General features: G+C 34.6%; 1 protein-coding gene across 1 annotated transcript in view; it reads right to left on the bottom strand.

Annotated features, from left to right (window-relative positions):
- The window catches only part of LOC147911959 (dystrophin-like), a 424,678-nt gene that overhangs the window by 237,412 nt on the left and 167,451 nt on the right, over positions 1–19,815 (bottom strand). The window contains exons 3-4 of the mRNA XM_087426447.1: positions 10,942–11,034; positions 9,695–9,772 (exon numbers count right to left, since the gene is read on the bottom strand). Coding sequence (XP_087282573.1) covers positions 9,695–9,772; positions 10,942–11,034 — 171 coding nt within the window. The remainder of the gene's footprint in view (positions 1–9,694; positions 9,773–10,941; positions 11,035–19,815) is intronic.

Raw genomic sequence — 19,815 nt, 5'->3', positions numbered from 1 at the left:
ATCTTGAGCCATGTTATTGATTTAAAGAAAAATCTTGGCAATAGCAACAATAAAAAATTTTAAGTTATATGACATTCATTATAATAAAAAAATTTTAATTATAATACAATTTGTACCCATATAATTATTATCCCCAAAGATATCAATGTGTACAAAGCATAGGTAAATGGCTACCTCAATTTTAAGTTTCATATGCAAGAAAAAAATACTGTTTTCTCTTGATGTAAGAAACGCACTGCGGGGAAGGATAACCAATTTACCTTATGAAATTATTTTAAATGAGAACTAGCTTCATTTTAAGAGTAATAATTTCACGTTGCATCTGAATATAAATTTAAAGATAACAAGCTATGCTTGTGTATATTTTTATATTCCATAGAAGAATATTTTGAAATAAGTACAACCATTTCTATTAGTACATTTCACAGATGACAAAGGAGAACCAAAGTCATGAAATCATTTGGCAAATATCCCGCAGTTAGTGAGTGACAGGGTTAAAAGGATATACTTCCTCTGGATCCGTGGAATGAATATATATAAGGTGCAGACATATTACAGGCCTATTGTTGGATTGAAAATTTAGTGTAAGAAAATACTTGTCTAACATAAATTAACTTAAAATTTGGAATTTATATCTGAACACTAGATTTTATGAGTAATAAATGGAAGCAGTTTATATTCAGTCAAAGATATTATGTTCTGACATACTCCAAAATATATATTATATTGCTATTTAAGTCTCTGAATACTTAAAGGGCACATAAAATACTGGTTTTAAAGAACACTTCAGAATCCTTTTTATCTAAGATCATATGCCAGGAAGAATGAACACTATATCATTTTTCAGATCAGTGACATTTGACAACCACTCAATCTAATTCAGTAACAGTTTTCAATGATGTGATTAAGTGAGTATTTGAACATAACTGACATTTGAATTTTCACCCTAGGCTTTTTAAACACTCACTTTGGATTTGTGGTTTAATAATGTATAATAATGATCTTATTTGCTTTGTGTAATCTCACTTTCTACATTTGAAGTTAGTTGGTAAAAATTTGCCACTTTGTCATAGACAATTGATGAGAGTGGCGTACTGAACATAATTATGAGATCTACAACTGTGTCAGCTAATATTAAATCATATTAAATCAGTAAAGTCCTGGTATATAGCCAGGATATATTTCAACACGACATATCTTGTAATCTTGAAAAGAATGATGGAGTGCATTCTATGACTTCAAAAAAGCATTGGGATTCATAAAATATAAACATGGAAATTTGGGGGTGGAAGAAGAGGAAACAAACTGAGATCAACCAATAAATGAAAGACAGGTATCATAATGTATCCGGAGGGTAGTTGAAAACACCACAGACAGTTAAATCTCCCTACCAGATTTTTACTGGCTAAATTTCTTTACCAGTGGAAAAAATCAAGCATTATTCAACTAGACGTAAAATGATTAAAATGCAACTCTCTGGTAGAGGAAACTCATTGACTGGAACTTAGTTATATCTAAGAAAAAATACATCAATAAACAAGTTTAAATGACCCATTAAATAGCTCTTTTCATTTGAGAGAAGATGAGGTTAAAGACCTGAACTGAATTCAGATGCCTGAGGAAGGAGACTACCCACAATCAAGAGCGGAGAAGGGTAAAGGAATGATAGAATGGCAATATGAGAGATGTTTCCATATTATCTGCGATTTGCTCTACCTACCTACCTTCAACAGGTCACAAATAAATGGAAGCTGTGATATGATTTTATCTTGAGCAGGTGTGTAGATAAGCATAACCATTTGGTTTATCCCGTTTCACGGGATTTTGTACTTTCGTTTGCTTTTTTAAACTACGACTAACTTTATTACAAATGAGTTTCGCTCTCAGCAAATATTGTAATAAAGGTATCATTGCACTTAGAAGTACTTTCTTCTCAATAAGTGGTTTTTGAAAATAAATTATTGATAGCAGGGATAACTTCATGCTAAAACAGCCACCACAGAGGATGCAAATCAGAACATAAATGTGGCGTCCGAGCTCTACAGAGCTAAGCTGTTGAGTGCCATTTGAGTGAGGATAGCAGGTTGAAAGTCAGGACAGAGACTGGGGCTGGCCTGGTGGCGTAGTGGTTGGGTCCACGTGCTCCGCTTTGGCGGCCCAGGGTTTGCAGGTTCAGATCACGGGCACGGACCTATGCAGTGCTTATCAAGCCATGCTGTGGCAGGCGTCCCACATATAAAGTAGAGGAAGATGGGCACGCATGTTAACCCAGGGCCAATCTTCCTCAGCAAAAAGAAGAGGATTGGCAACAGATGTTAGCTCAGGGCTAATCTTCCTCACCAAAAAAAAAAAAAAAATTAAAAAAAGTCAGGACAGAGAAAGGAAATGAAACTGAGGCACAGGGTCAAATTGAGTTGCTAGTTCAGAACTAGGGAATGTGCTAAAACTAGTCATTTATGGCAGAGGAATAGGCCAAAATAGACGAGACTCTAAGAAGGAAGAAGACAAAATTAACTTGACCTAAGAACATCTTGAAACTGCCACAGAGCATCCTCTCAAAAGGAAGCTTCCAATACCCATTTCAGAACGAGAGCTAATTTTTTTAGAGTGATTTTAAAAATTAGGTTTGTGGATAGATGTGTAGAATTGGTTTTCTATTAGCATGATTTTCTATTAGGATTTATCAGTTTCTTAAAAGCTTGAATGAACTTACCACTGATTCCACTGGACTCAGAAGCCTTTGTGAAAGGTTTGTTTTGTTTTGTTTTATGATTTCTTAAGTTCTCTTGGTTATTGACTAAGGTACTGTATATTCCATTGTGTTAATTCTTGTAATTTACGATTTTAAATAGGATATAATCCAATTTAATTGATTTTTATAATCAACATATAGTTCTATGTAGATTCCATTTTTGGTTTCTATATCTCTTGTACTTATGATTAATATTTTCTTTCTATGTTTAAATTGCATACATTTTCTTTTTTTTCTCTTTTTCTTGATTAAGTTTATAAGAGATTAGTCTATTTTATTATTTTATTACAAAGAACTAAGCTCTTAAATTTATCTAGTGTTTCTTCTTTCTAACTCATTTATTTCTTCATTTATCTTTTATTTCCTACTTCCCTTAGAGCATTTTTTCTTTTTGTAACAATATGGTTGAAAGCTTGAATTAATTGATCTTTTTTTTTTTGTTTTTTTTTTTTTTAGTGAAGATAAAAGCAAAGACAAAAATTAAACCTCAGGGTAGAACTGAGGCCATTTCTCATGGGTTTTCTCCTGGAATACTTTTTCCTACACATATGTGGATTTTATTCTTGGTTTCTTATACATTTTAAATTAATCAAATTGAATTTTTTAAAGTATTAATAATTTCTAGTGTTATATTATTATTATCAAAAAGTATGTACTATAAAATTTCTTCTTTTATGTGCTTAATGACATTTTCACTGCATTGTAATATATTATCTATTTTTTTATACATATGGTAGGAACATTTTTTATGTATTTATCTTCCATGCCTTTAGTAAAAAGTTTGTACAGCAGGACAGAAGTTAGAAGTGACTCTTAGTCTGTTTTCCTTTTCTGACTCTGGTGTTCCCCAGAAGCATGGGAAGGAGTGTGATATTAGCTGGTTCCAAAACTAGCCAGAAACCACCTCCACTTCGTGTCCGCAGATGGAGGAAATGGCATGGCCTCAAAAGTAAATGGCTTCCTGGTACACCCAGCAAGGTTGGGTCCTAGCCAACATTAGGGATGTCAATGTAGAGATTCCCAAGCCCCCTTTTGACCAGAAAAAAAAATAGAGACACCTGGAATTCTGGGTTTTCTCTGTTTGCTCCCCCTCTCACGTTCTTCACCCCTTCTTTGGTTGAGGTGACCCATCTAGTATGAGAAGATTCCATCACCTGGGATCTCTTACCATCTGGCTTCTGGTTAGGTTCAACCAATGAGTAGCAGTAGCGTTGGCAGAATATTAGAGGATTGGATAAAGAGACTTAGGTATCAGTCTTCTCCCAACTTCCCCAGCAGGCCATAATTTGAGAGTAACTCATTTTTTAGGTACCTATGGTGGCAGTTGTTGTCTAGTGGACCTTCTCCCAAGGTTAGAGCTTTCATCGGTTTAAGGCAACGGCTCTCTCCCCTTGTCTCTTTAGGTTCAGGGGTAGTAAAGGCTATTAATTCATGTTAGTCGTTGGGTGCTTCACCATTCATTGTTAGTTCCTTTAATCCTGCCCACATTTCTGTATATATTCCCTCCATTACAGTCTCTTCAACTTTGTCTTTGCATAAGCTTTCTGTTTTATACCAGGAACATTAATATTACACTTATCTCCACAAGATGACTTGGGCTATCATTGTGACTATATCAGTGGATACTTCAAGGGACTAAAGACAAAAGGTGTTTTCCCTGCATATGAAAGGCACCACATAAGTCTACTGACCTCTGGCCTTTCCCTAGGGATAGAGAAGAACATTCCTAACAATGAGTTAGAATTTTCTGTATCCTTGTTTGAGAGCTCAGATTTGGATTTGGTTCATTTAAATGAAATTATAAACTACTATTTTTCTTCCAAATCCAACTTTATGAGAGAGCAGGTTTGTACATAATGCACAAATATTTTATAGAATTATCTGTGCTTTGGAGTGTCAATGGGTAGAAAATCACTATTAAATCTACAGTTTATTTATGTTATACATATTCTCAATTATTTTTGCTGCTAAATGTGTTGTAATCTGACAATGCCAAACTAAAGGCTCTCAATAAAAATATATTTCCATTATTTTTTCTTTGTGGTTTTTAGCAATACTTCTGTTATGCAGCTAGTTGTATTGTTTTAATTATTGATTATAACTTTCTTGGATAAAAATGATATTTTTAAACACTTTTAAGTTTCTTTGTAATTAGTATTTCTATCTCTGATTTTTAAAAGAACTTGTTTTATTACTGATTTAATTTATAATAGCCCTTTTATCTTTAGTCGTTGTCATCTCATTCAGAACTAAAGTCAAACCCAAACCATGGCTCCTCATGTTTTCCCCTTCCCAGCCCCACTCTGCTATCTCTTTTATCCTGTTCTCTACTATATTTTTTTCCACACTCAGTCCTCTCCACCTACTGAGTCCTATTTCCAAATGCTTTTTCTTCTCAAGGTCTTTTTATCCCTCTGCCTGGACCATTTTCCTATAGATAATCCCCTGGCTCACTCCCTCACTTCCTTCCAGTCTCTACCCATATGACAACTTAACCAAAAGGTCATCCCACACCTCCTATTCTGTTTATCTCTTCTTCATTCACTTAGCTATCACATCATATATTGTATATATTTAATGTCCTCTGATAATGTGACTGTAAACTCCACGACATAATGGATTATGTTGTTCCAGTCACTGACTGCAGTGCCCCTACCACCTAGAATACAACCTGACATATAGTAGACACTCAGTAAATAACGTGCTGAATGTAAATATACTAACATTATTCTGTTTAAAATATGATTACTCAAAATCACCAATCAATGCCTCCTATAGTTCATTCTAATTTAAGAATTTGTGATTTTTAAAAGGAAATTTGAAATAGTCCTATCTACTATTTTATTTAATATGCTGATTTATTTATATCCTGCCCCAGAGTCATTTATTCATCTGATATAGAACACCCAAGCCCATCTTTAGAAAAAGCATCCTGCTCTTAAATATTCTCTTTAATTGTGTATTTATTCTTTATGGTAATAATCGGACATTAATAAACATATCCCTTGGAATAGTTTCCATTTCATTCGTACTTTCTTTTATTATAAAATAATGGAGAAATATAAAATGATAATAAATTTACTTGTGATCATTTGTATTCTATGTCTTTTGGCCTGGGGCTAACTCAGGTAAAGTCTATTTCACTCTGGATTTTGGTTTCCGCTTGAGAATGTTTTACTTGAGATTTTGTCTTTTAATACAGAGACCTCAGTTTTATGCCATTCCCCATTAAGGCCCTGGCTCAAATGGGGGCACTGTGGAGATCTGCTCTTGAAGGGCTCCTTCTTAAATTCAACCCCCATTTTGTGGTCCTTCCCTTCTAAAACATTGGAAGGTTCTCAAGGTTTTCCATTTTCAGTAGGAAATATGACCTTCTGGGAAAAGATCCATATATTGTATTAATCACATTCTAATTTTGTATACTCACTTATCACATCTCATTAAATAATTTTATGATAAAATGCAGGGTCTATGGTCAGATTGATAAAAATATGGCCATCGTTTGGAGTTTGGGAGGTTGTAAGATCAGGTTTGCTTTCCCTTCATAAGTTCCTCTTTTATAACTTGTTTAAAAAATTGAACCAAAGTGTACATACAGAAAAGTGTACGTAAGTGTACAGCTTGATAAATTTTCTCAAAGCAAATGCACCCGTGTAACAGTTACCAGGTCAAAACATGGAATATCTTCAATACATCCAAAGACTCCCTCATGCATTCCAAAATCTAACCACTTTTCTGACTTTTAAACTCATGGAAGTATTTTGTCTGTTTTTGAAACTTTATTAAAAGAAATTATAGTAGGTATATTTTTGTGTCTCACTTCTTTTGCTCAGATTTCCTTCATGAAATTGATCCATCTTGTGTATTGTGTGTAGCTATTATTTGTTCATTTTCATTCTAGTTTTGGCTATTACAAATTAAGTTGCTATGAACTTTCTCATATGTGTGTGTGTGTGTGTATTTGGCAAACGTAGAAATGTATTTCGGTTATATGCCAAAGAATAAAATTGGGTCATAAAATTGTGCATTTTCATCATATTTAGTATATAATGCCAAACTATTTTCAATGGTTATCCGAATTACATTTCCACCAGTTAGTTGTGAGAATTCAAGTTATTCCATACTCTCATGTACAGATGGCATTATAAGTCTTTCTAATTTCAGCCATTTCTGTGAGTTTGTATTGGTATTTCATTGCAGTTTTAATTTAAATCTCCCTAATTACTGCTGAGGTTGAACACTTTTTAATATTATTCTTGAACTTCTGAACATTCTCTTTTGTGAAGTTCTTGTTCAAGTTTGTTGCCCATTTTTCCTTTTGGATTTTTTTTCTCATTCTTTAAAACCTAAAATTAAAAAAAAATTAAACTATAGAAGAAGAAAATCATAGGAGAAACTGATACACTCAATAGTGTAAAGGTGTCAGTTCTTCCCAAATTGATCTGTAGACTTAACCTAATGTTGATCAGATTTGAAACAAGATTTACATGGAAATTAAAAAGATGATTGTAAAATGAACATAGAAATACAAAGGGTTGATATAGTTAAGAAAATATTGAACAAGAAAAAAGTGGGAGAACCTAGTTCACCAGATACCAAGATGTATTATAAAACTGCAGTAATCCACATGGCATAATATTTGTGCATGTATAGACAAATAGAACAGTGAAAGTGAACTGAAGTCCAGAAATAGAACCACGTATGTATTGACAAATTTTTATGACATACTTAGTACTGGAGAGCAAAGGGTAAGCAAAATTGTTTTTAATAAATGGTGTTGTGTCAATTAGATTCCAAATGAAAAAAAGAAACTGAATCTTAACCCATTCCTCGCATCATATACAATAATCAGTTCCAGGTGAAATATAGATCCAAATTCAAATGGTAAAATATTAGAGCTTAAATAGATAACAACAAAATGTAATATCATAATGGCTTTGGGCAGGCAAATATTTCTTAAACAGGACACAAAATTATAAAGTTAAAGTCTATAGAAATGACCTTCATCAAAATGAAGACATTCTCTTTATCAAAATACACCATTAAGTGAGTAAAAATGTAATCAACAGAGAAGGAAATTATATTTGCAATACCTAAAACAAACAAAGGACTCATATCCAGAACATAGGAACAATTCATAAATTTTGATGACACTCAAGTTAATTTTTCTCTTTTTGAATCATGCCTTTGGTTTCACATCTAAGAAATATTTGGTTATCCCAAAGTCACAGAGATTTTCTTTTATAGTTTCTTTGCTTTATGGCCAGAATTTCTTCTGCTCCTATATTAAAAACTGTGAAATTAATAATTATAATATGTATAGGAAACCCCACAAATTCATAATCTATAATCAGTATGTGAAGAAACAAAGCTCTTGTCAAACCAAATCTATGGCTACATTAAGCCACTATTTTAGAGGAGATCCAACAGCCTATTTTTTTTTTTTATAATTTTATTTATTTTTTCCCCCAAAGCCCCAGTAGATAGTTGTATGTCATAGCTGCACTTCCTTCTAGTTGCTGTATGTGGGACGCAGCCTCAGCATGGCCGGAGATGCGGTGCGTCGGTGCGCGCCCAGGATCCGAACCCGGGCCGCCAGCAGGGGAGCGCGTGCACTTAACTGCTAAGCCACGGGGCCAGCCCCAACAGCCTATTTTTTAATATGACATTTTCTTAGTGGGAAGAGATCAACTATATCAAATAGATTGAATCTAGTAATTCTTGGAATTTTCTGCTATTTTCCTTGATTTTATATTTCACAATTGAATATGAGGAATTGATACTTAAAAAGACATTTTGTGTAAGTTCCCAATATTTTTAAACAATTTTCTTAATTTATATGATACGGATCTTTCAAAAGGTTCTATCAGACTAATAATGAGGCAAACCTTCCATAGACTATCTTATTCTGGCTGCTGAAAATTTGAAAATATAGTTAATCACCTCAGAAAATCATAAAAATATATGTTTCTGTAGAACAATTTTCATAGGTTAAATATGACAATAACCTGAAATTCATAAAATCAACCAGTTGCTGCACAGCCTTCACTTCCATTTCCCATGTGATGTCCTCTCCCTGCCAGATGAGCTGAGCAATTGGGGGGAGTATACATTATTACTAATCTATCACTGATTATGGTTATTTTAAGAGTATGTGATCAATTTATTTGAATTTATCCTTGAGAGAGAGATGTAATGTAATTAGGAAGCTACTAAAAGTGCCTGGTAAATGTATTGGTCTATTAGAAAGATTGTCCGAAGTTAATAAGAAAGGAGAACTGCCTCCAATGTGATGATAGAGGGGAGGCATCTCAAAGTCACTCTGAGGAGACAAGAACTCCTTTAATCTACATACTTGTTTAGGCATGATTGTTGACTGTTTCTAATACCACACATATATTTTCATCTAGTTAAACTAAATCAAACATAGGAATAGAAAACAAATTTGCAACTCTTACCCGGAGTTGAAATACTGATTTTTCTGTGTAACTTTCATACTTGGATGTGGTGTCTAATAAATGTTGGCTTAATTCAAACAAACTTTATCATCATGTTTGAACATACTTTATACGTAAAAAATAATACTCAGCCTAGTAAAAGCCATGTGTTGCACAGAAACACTGCTATAAGGAACTGAGTTCACCACAGAACTTAATTTGTCCACCAAATATAACTGCATAAAGTAAAATCTGAAAATAACAGAGTGGCCTATCAGGTCTGGGTCATGCCTTTCCCTGCCCCCAGTGGCTGCATGCATTTACTTCCTGAATCACATTAACCACAAGCAGAGGCACATGAACTAGAACACGTGCTCTTAAAAGTAACTGCTTTGATTTACAAGCGAACTTGAGATGCTTTCCTTGCATTCCGGGCCAAAGCCTTCACTCAAACTTTAAGCATGCTATCTCACGGTATCCAGACTCTGTCCAGGTCTCCACTTACATTATTTTTCTGCAAGACTCGCAGTGCCTTGTTGACATTGTTCAGGGCATGAACTCTTGTGGATCCTTTTTCTTTTGGCTGAAAACAAAATGAAACAATGTTTACTGCCCAGTAGAGAGAGACAATCTACTAGAAATGAAACAATTTATACATTTCACTTCTAAGTTTGAATATTTTAAATGAACATAGGCTGTGAGGTCTTAAAAATAATGAATTTAAGTGCTTTGAACAAATTGTCTTTGTTATAGGAATTTCTTAACATGAATCCACCGGTCCTCAAGAATAATGATAGCATTTTTTTTTTTCTTCACAAAAGCTATTTTGGTTACTCTCTCCTTCATTCTACAGTCCATTTGGGAATTACTGCATGACCACCGAGAGAAACATCAGCATGAGTAAGGACATTTGCTGCTAAGATAGAAAAGTGAGTTAATTTCCACACTTTTTAGGAAAGTTTAAAAGAGATTTGAGCCTAGCAAAATTACATGGTAATGCCCAATAGAGTTAGAGGAAACTATTTCTGTGACTATTACCTTAATTGTCTTAGCCACTGAAGCTCAAAACCTCAATCATCTTTGGTTCTCTAACCCTCTCTTTCAATCCCAAAAGTCATATCTTGTCCTGTAATTTTTAAACTAATATTTGCATAGTTTATTACAATATAAGGATTAACTCATTTATTCAGTTGTAGAGTTTTAAAAATTCCACCATTATGATGCCACCGTATTTACTCCTAAAATGAGATGTACCCTCTTAATAAATTTTTAAGTGCCCAGTAAAGTCTTGTTAACTATAGGCACAATGTTATACAGCAGATCTCAGCAATTTATTCATGTTGCATAGTTGAAACTTTATACCTGTTGAACAGCAACTCCCGATTTTCTATATCTCATATTGAGTTCTTACCACAATAAAAAATAAAATTAAACTTAAAAAGTCATTATGTTTAAAAACCTTTATAAAAATACATCCAAAAATGAAGATACCAAATATTAAAATCAAATATCTATTAATTAATGTAAATTATATTACTGAAAAATTTCACCTTCTTGTTCTGCATATGGTAGAAATATGCCAAAAAGAAAATAATATTGCGAGATTGTTTTATTCAGGAATAGGTCTTGTATTTCGGGTTAAATCAGTAATTAGTAAATTAGCGAATTTTACTAGATTTCATAAAACCATGCTGAGTTTGTTTCTGGTCTGAAATTCTACTAAGGTTAATATGAACTTTATAAGTCACATACCAGTTTTTGCCCTGTCAGGCCTTCGAGAAGGTCTAGGAGGCGTCTCCCATCCTGCAGGTCACTGAAGAGGTTCTCTATGTGCTGCTTCCCAAACTGAAATACAAAATATACCCAATTAAACAAAGCACGCTTCCAGTGATCCATTTCCATGATTATGTGTTTTAAAATTTAAAGCTACGTTTAAGAATATTTAATGTATCTAATTCTTAATTTGCCAAGGGTGATGGATGAAAAGAGAACTTTTAAGTAAAAAACAAAAACCAATACATCATCATCAGGTCATATCTACTTAAGGTTTTTTTTTTTTTTTTAAAACAGAGTTGAAGATCTGTAGCCTAATTGATCTAATTAACTCAACTTTTTGAATGCTGATTCTATGAATGAGAGAAAAAAAGTTTAAATTATCGGGCAGTTGGGTGTACAGAGAGAAGTAAACACACAAAGAAACAAAGACCACATGCAATTTGCCCTGGGTAGGTGCATAAAATTTAACTGTTTTGTTTACTTCGAAATATAATACATAATAATGGATTGCTCACCATCCTTCACCCATAAAACACACTTTTTCTGCATATACATTTTCCATGCTGCCTCAGAATGACCCATTCTCATATTGGAATTTAGAAAGATCTGATTTAAACTGAGTTGAAATAGGCTGGTGAAACCTTTTCATTTATATTTTTCAGTTCTTTACTTGAGAATCATACTGAGGAAAAATAATCTCCACTAATAACACCTAACATTTTTGGAGTAACTCCTCATTAGCAACACTCTACTAAATGAGTGGATCTTATAATCTCTGTGACATTTCTGTGAGGTTAGCATTAATATATTTATCTTACAGATAAGAGGAAGAGGTTGAACATGTGGTCCTTTGTCACAAAACTAGAAGGTGGTAAAGCCAAGATTTTGGCCGAGATCTGTCTCACTCCTGGGGGCCTCGTTCTTTCTATTTTATCGCGTTGCTTCCTTGGCCTTTTCCTCCTTCCATTTGATTATCTTTCAAATGTTTTATTTCTTCTGTCATGCCCCCAAATATTTTCTTTTTCTGGCTTAAAGCCTACAGTCCCTTCATATGAAATCATTCACAAGTCTTTCATCACCCAAGTTATCTAGAAAGCCCTAATTTATCAGTGACAGATGTTTACTGAGCACCAATAAACCTGAGCTAGGTGCTGGAATATACACTAGTAAATCAATGGACATGACCCCAGCCCTCGTGGATCTTTGAGTCAAGCAGGGAAAACAAATATTCCTAAAAGGTAATACTACACAGAAGCAGTAAAAGGAACCCAGGAGCACATAACTGTTGGAAATCCCATAGCCTGGGGATCCGGAAATACTGTCCCCAAAATGTCAGGTGATGGGTCTAACATTAGCCTTCTGGTGATTGGACTCTTCTCATCCACTCCTTTGATCACACACCAAACTTTAAATCTTACACAGGTCAAGAAAATCAGGTAGAGCCCTGGTTTCCAGGCAAAGACATCCCTGAAGCTTCTAAGATTGAAGACATAGAATTCAGGCTCTCCCTACAGCCAGATAGCCATGTTAATCATAAGTCCTGTCAATGCCAGGTGTTTCACTTAATAAGAACACTGACCCCTGCAAGAAGTCCACCATCCCCTCTATGCCCAGCGTTGGGAATCAAGACACATACTATGTACTTTGACAAAGATAACTACACGTTATTCTTTTGAATTTCTACTCAAATAGTTCTGTTTAAAAATTTCAGGACAAAAAGAAAACAACATAAAACGCTAAGATGTTGGGATTTTTAAAAAGCAACTTTACTAACATAATGTACAAGTAAATCTTAAAACAAGAGTGTAACTTTTATAAACTTTAAGGAAAGTTTTCTACTAATAAGTAAAGAAAATGAATGTACACTTAATAATAATTCTGTCAAGAACCTCATATATAACTTGGAATAACTTGGCATTTTGGTGGTAATATTAAGGTTTTATTTTCAAATTGGTTGAAGGTCTAGAATGCCTTGAAAATGTTGGATATTTTTTTCCAGGAGCAAAATTTTACAGATGCATTTGAGAAGTGTGTGCCTTCTAAACTTATCGACCAAAAGAATATTGCACACTGAAATGTGACAAGTTTTGAAGAAAATAAAATATAGTTAGCTGACAGAGATACTTGTTCTTATGAAAAAAATTTATCTAGATAGATAGATATTATTAATAAAGTCTGTCAAACCAGAAAGGCTGTGGGTGGCAAAATATTCATTCAAGAAGAAGAGCAGAGACTGGGAAAGGGGTTAGTCTTGGGGCACAGAATAAAGCATGAACCCCAAGGCCATAGGAATCATCTAGCATCCAAGACACAAGGACTATAGAAAGCTTGTGCTTTTGGGCAAGGAGTCTTGACAAAAGTCAACAAGGCAAACAGGATCTTGCTTTGATCCAAACTTATACACAGAGACCAGGGTATTTTATAATTCTCCCTTTTAAACTGGAATCAAACCAAATGGAGAGACAGTGAAGGACTGTAGGCTAGTTAGAGGCCTCCAGGCACACTTAGTTGGAGTACCTAGAAAGCAGTGAGATGATAGAGAAAAAGACAGTTCCTGGTATCGTATATAATTTTCAAAACTCATACAATCAATGATATATTAAACTATCACAATTGAAATCCAATTTATATTTTTTATATCCACCACGTTCTCTAATAAAGTGCTTCTAAGAATGTTCTACCAGAGCATCCTTCCAGCAGATGAGATTGAATGAATTTACCCCAGAGTTTGGCAGTATAAATTACAGTGATTTCTGCAGGTTCAAAATTTGTAGAAGAGCATATGTTTTATGTTAAGAATTCATGGAGATTTTGCCTTCCTCTCTTACTGTATGTTTGTTCTAATTTAAAAGTAATTTCAAGTACTTCAGAGTGAAATTCTCCCTCCTATGGTCTAATTAAAGTGATGCTCAATGAAATGTACCATGTTTAGCCTGTAACTTCATGGATCTTCAGGTGCTCAGTCTTATTCCTCCTGTAGTAGGAATACCCCAGGGAAAGCAAAATATCAAATTTCTCATGGATGGTTTTCATTTCTTTCCTACATTCAACTCCTTATTCCCTAGCATTACAGATATGATGTAGCAAAAGTAGCACATGTTTCAGAAGCAAAAATAGCTGACTTTTGAACTCAAGCCTCCTATTCACTAGCTGTGCTATCTCGGGCAAGTGACTTGGCCTTTCTGAGGCACCATTTACTCATCAGTAAAATGGAGATTGAAATAATACCACTTCAGAGTACTTCTCTGAGGTTTAAATGAAACAGTGTAGGTGTGTTGTACAGACTTGGCAAATGGTAGGCACTCAATAAATATAGGATGATTTTTCTGTTTTATTCTATTATTCTTTCACTTCTCTTTCTTTTGCCAGATTCTAGATGTAAATACAATTACGGTACATTATTGAATCTACTAGAAAGTGCAGAGCTCACATACAGTGTGTTCTGTTTCTTCTTAGTTTGGTACCTCTGTAAGAGTGAAGGTCAAAAGGGAAGATGTCACTCCGTATTCAATTACTAATATCGGTAAATGTGGATGGCACAGGGGAGATATTCAGAGGCTTCAAGCCTTTTCTTTTCATTCTTGTTCTTTTGGTCACTTTTAATTAAATCTTCTTTTGTTTTCCTCCCTCTTCATCGTCTACATCTACCTTTTGTTGCAAGTGACATTTATGTCCTGAAAACAGTAATATTTCCTTAAAATTCCCTATCTTTAGTGGCTTTCTTTTCAAGTGTATGAAAATTATTTTGTAAAGCACACAAAACATTAAACCCTCTTTGAGCCCTATGATCCTTTCACTCTCTGTCCTCAATCCCTTTCATGACTAATATTTTCCTTTAAGAAGTGTACTTTTGATATTACTCAGCAGTTTCCTGCATTCACTTAGATATTGTCTTCTTCTTTGCTAACCCAAATAACGAGAGATGAATGGACCATACAAGGAAACAATAATCCTTTCAGATCATTGTCAGTATGATATAAAGAAATTCTGTATTTCTTTATATCTTTATACAGACAACGTTCAAAAAGAAACTCAGGTTGATTGGTAAGTGGCATAAACAAAGTGAATAAAAGTCAAAGTGAAAAAAATTGCGAAAGGGGCAGAAATGCATTAGTGAAAATATTTAAAAGCTTCTGACTCTTCAGAGCTGTGTCCATCTTTTAACCTGAAAATACAGAGATCGATACAATGTTCCAATAAGAGGTGAAGAGCACAGGAATAATTTAGCATGGCCTTCTTGTTACAGAAAGGTCAGCCTCTGGACATCTGTTGCTCAGAAAGTCAGGATACTTCCCAGTGATTACAAATCTTTAGATACTAGAAACACCAAAAGCAATGGAAACACCAAAAAGGGGGGCAAAATTGATTCAAAACTTATTGGTGAATGCTGCTGACCAGCTCCCATAAAAATAATGCAACCCACTGTAGTATACATAGGCAGTTTTCATTGATTGTTTCCTTAAGTATGGGTTGTAAAAAGTATTTTATAAGAGAATTTTATGGAGGTATAATATACGTACAGGAAAGTACACATATCTTAAGTGTTAGCTCAATGAATCTTCACAAACTGAACACATTCAGATTTATCCGCACTCAGATGGAGAAACAGAATATGACCAGCATCCTAGGAGCTTCCTCACACTCACACCCCCTTCTGTGTAATAGCCCCTTCAAAGATGACCACTACACTGACTTTTAGTACCATAGATTAATTTTGCCTTGAAAGGAGTCTCTTAAAAACACAAGGATAGTGCTAGTTTAGTATTTCCTTTTAGGAAACTGATGTCTGAAAGACCTCAGGTTTAAGCAGAGAAAATTTGGAAAGAAAAAATAGTCGCATCGATGAAATATGTTTTTCCAAGCACAATGAAGTGGTGTAATACAGTGAATAAGAACTTTTTCTCTATACCCAGAATTTCTTGGATTAAATCCCAGCTCTGCCATATTTTAGCTGTGTCATATTGAGCAAGTAACTTAACCTCTCTGTCCCTTACCTTTTTCATCTGTAAACGAGGATGTACTATTACCTAGCTTGTGGTGATGCTATGAAGATTTAAATGCACTCAGAACAGTGCTTTGTTCTAAGATACATTCAATAAGTGTTAGCTATCGTGAATTTATTCCAAAATTTTTAAGCCAAATAATCCATATTTTCCACAATTCTCCTTGTAATTTTCACCTCAACGTAACAGAAGGGACCAACTTCAAAGTATTAGTATGGAGATTAAATGGGTTAATTAATATAAGGTGTTCAGCATGTTGCCTGGCATAGAAAACAGTCCATAAATTCTAATTACATTCCCTCCTTCCTTCTTCCTGTTAAATATCATCACCTGGAGGTGGGGACTAGGACTCTCCTTTGAGGGTCCCAGGGTCCTAGCAGGACTTGGGTAACTTGAGGGGAGTTAAATAAGGAACAGTTTATAAAGACGAGGGCAGGGTATTAAAGAAACCACCAGAACTGGTAACAGAGAAGGGCTGTTATCACTTCTAGACTCAAAGGAATGAAGAGAAAGAGTGGTTACTGGTCCCTGAACAAAGAGAGAGCTGAGTGGGTCACCTGAAAGGAGCTTTGATATTTGGGTGATGAATGCAACCATCCTTCAGTGAATAAATGCCCTGATCTTCCTTTCCTCCCTCCCTCCCTCTGATCTCCTGTAAATGCTCCCATTAGCCAAATCCAACTGGAAGCCAGAGGGCAAGGGAGTCTGCTGATATAGTCCACAGAGGTCAGCCTCCCAGGGAAGAGAAAGGTGGAGAGTGGACCCAGAGGGATAAAGCAAAGACGTTCAACACCCTAGACAGGGAAACAAACTCCCTTTGATCCAAGGGATTAATGTCAGGGATGCCCACATCAGGAAATAAATGAAGGCCCAAGTGCTCCTCCCCAAGCCTCCTATATTGTTTCTATCACTGGTAATGTCATTTCAAAGAGCCAAATGTATCACTAGGACATTTCCTCTTCTACAATAGGGGTATCAAAGAACTGGAATGTTTCATGGGCTTTAACAGATGAAAATTAACATATACTATTCATTATTCCTTAGCATCAAATACTTTTAGAGACTTCTATATGCCAGGAACAGCACTAAAATCTGGGCTACAAAGATAATCAAGAAAAATCCAAGTTATTCCTTGGAGCTAAGAAGTGCTCAGGAGCTAAGTTAGATAATATAATAGTTTTACAATCTCCCCAGATATAAATGTTATTTGGCAGTAAGTCTTTATAAAACATAATCACTAGGACCCAATGTGTATGTTATACTATTAAGTACACAAGAAAAGATTCAACCAGATTGCACATTAGAACTTTCAACAGGAGCCACAACAATAGTTAATGGAAATCAACTCATTATCTGTAAATGGTCTATTATAAACCCCAAAGTAAAGTGCACTTAACCAAAAGTCAGCATGTTTTGTTGTCTGATAAGGCCCATCTTTAACATGCTTTATATAATAAAACTGAATTGTTAACCTAGGCCTGAGTTTTCTCATCTGCAGTTTAGATAAGTCAGTACTAATTCAATTACCAGGTATTCTACAACAAAAATTAGTAAAATTATGGTATATAATTTTCTATCTTACATTTCTAGATATAACCTTAATATAATTTGCAATCCATTATTTTAAAATATGTGAAAACCTTACAAACTATGATTGCAGCTAATTCTCATATACCACCGTTAAATACCCCCTATAAATTTAAAATTCTGAAAGTTAAATTCAATTTATCTATTGAATCACATAGGTATGGGATTTAAGGTTGAGACAGCCAGTGATGGAAATGGAGGTTGGTTATATTCTATCCCAATAGTGTCTTTTGTCACAGAAAAAGCAGAGTATAAGGTTTGCAAGATGAAGCACTTAATCTCAGAGCATCTAAATAATACTCTGATTCTTCAAAGAGAAAAAAAAAATACTGTGACACAATGGGCACACTCACTAGAGAAATGCCAACTATTAGCACTTAGCTCCAGGCAAAATGTAGAGGGAGAAGCTCTTCAGGCTTGTTCAGATCCAGTAGGAGGAGACTTTATGGCCAAAAGAAATCTGAAGATGCTTTTAATTAATAAATGTAAAATTTATTTATAAAATTAACATACTTATAATTTCTGAATTATACTGCAGTGCAATTGTGTGTGGACAATTATGTGACAAGACACAGCCACTTCCTAATCATTTCCTGGCCCTACCTACTAGGAAGTCAGCCTAGGACTATTCATTCTGCCTTCTTCCGTGCCTACGAGCAGGATCTGCCTATGGGCAGTGCCAAATCAAGGGAAGAGGAGACACACAGAAAGGACAAAAGTCACAAGGAATAGGATATGTAAATAAGAGTTTCTGTCACTTCTGTACCTCTATTTCCTTCTAATAGTTTGAACCATATGAAAATTTTAATTCTGCAGTCAAATATGGTTGAATATTGGCAATTTCCTATGATTCAACCTCATATTCTAGAAAGTCATGAAAAGTAAACATTGAGTGCTTAGTTTATGTTAGCCACAATTCTGTGCCCTGTACATGGATTATTTTAATTAATTCTCACAACAATCAATTAAAATCATTCCCATTTTACAGATAACAAAACTGAGGCACAGAGAACATACGTAACTTGACTAAGGTCGCACAGTGAAAAAGTGTTAGATGCAAACCCAAATTTGGGCAATCTATCGTTAGATTTCTTAACCATCCTCTACTTTCTAACTGCTGTTTGAGCTGGGCTTCTTTGATCATACGCCATTCAGGGTCAAGCTTAGATAAATTTCACTTGTGAATTTTTGTAATCTCTTTCAATAAAGTAAGGATAATTTAACTAATTTATTATTTTTCTTTCCCCAGAGGATTCTGAAGTTCAGATACAGTTATCTAGCCTATAAACAAAACTGCTTCCAATTTTAGGTTGAATTAGTAATTGCAGGATAATAACACAGTGACAATTCTACATATGTACATAAGGAAAATTCTTTGATGTCCTAAATTTCTATTATTATATCACTCTTTTGGAGGATTCTATTAATTTCTTCAGGATGCCAGGCAGTGAGTTCCTCAAAAAATCTTGTAAATACTGCTCTAGAGACCAAAGCAAATTTTTAAAATACAGAATTCACTCTAAGGTATATGGAAAATCTGGCTTTTTAATGTGAATAAAGTAAAACTACTAAAGCAATCCCCCACACCAAGAACCTAGACTGCTATAAATCAAAATTTAATATAATCCGTAAAGTTGATGAGGATTAAATGAGATAGTAATAAATAGAAGGGAAAATTTTACTCTTGCATTTAGTACAGCCACTTCTTGAGAGATCCACTCAAACGCCAGTTACTTATTGAAACTCTTCCATGGAAGATTCATGTGGTTTCATGTTAAAGAATATAGCATCTGGGGCCAAATAGGCCTTTATTTAATTGTAGTTCTAGCTTTTCCCAACTGTGTGAACTTCGATAAAGTATTTAGTAATTTACTTATTTTCCCCATGTGTCAAAAGAGGGGGTAGTTAAATTATTCAACTAAATTTAATAGATATTATTCAAATGCTTTACATTGTGCCAGGCACTGGGAATAATCAGGAAGATAAAAGATAAAAAAGATAGTGCCATTGTTTCCACAGCTTTAGTCACAGACTAGGAAGGAGGCATGCATTTAAGCAAATATAATTATAGCACTGTATTATAATCCTGTCAATAGTGGTGTCGGAAGTATGGTGCCAGCACAAACAAGAGAGATGTCTTCTTCACTTGAAGCAGAAATCCTTGAACTGAATTTACAAGGTTGAAAAGGAAATCAACAGGTAGATGTGGAAAGAGGAAGAGAATGCCAAGCAGAGGGACACTCCAGATGCCAAGGATTAG

The sequence above is a fragment of the Ceratotherium simum genome, chromosome X (assembly GCF_057802395.1).
Source record: "Ceratotherium simum simum isolate JZ-2026a chromosome X, ASM5780239v1, whole genome shotgun sequence".
NCBI classification, from domain to species: Eukaryota; Metazoa; Chordata; class Mammalia; order Perissodactyla; family Rhinocerotidae; genus Ceratotherium; species Ceratotherium simum.
Note: the sequence above shows the minus strand (reverse complement) of the source record. Positions and strands in the feature narration are given on the sequence as shown.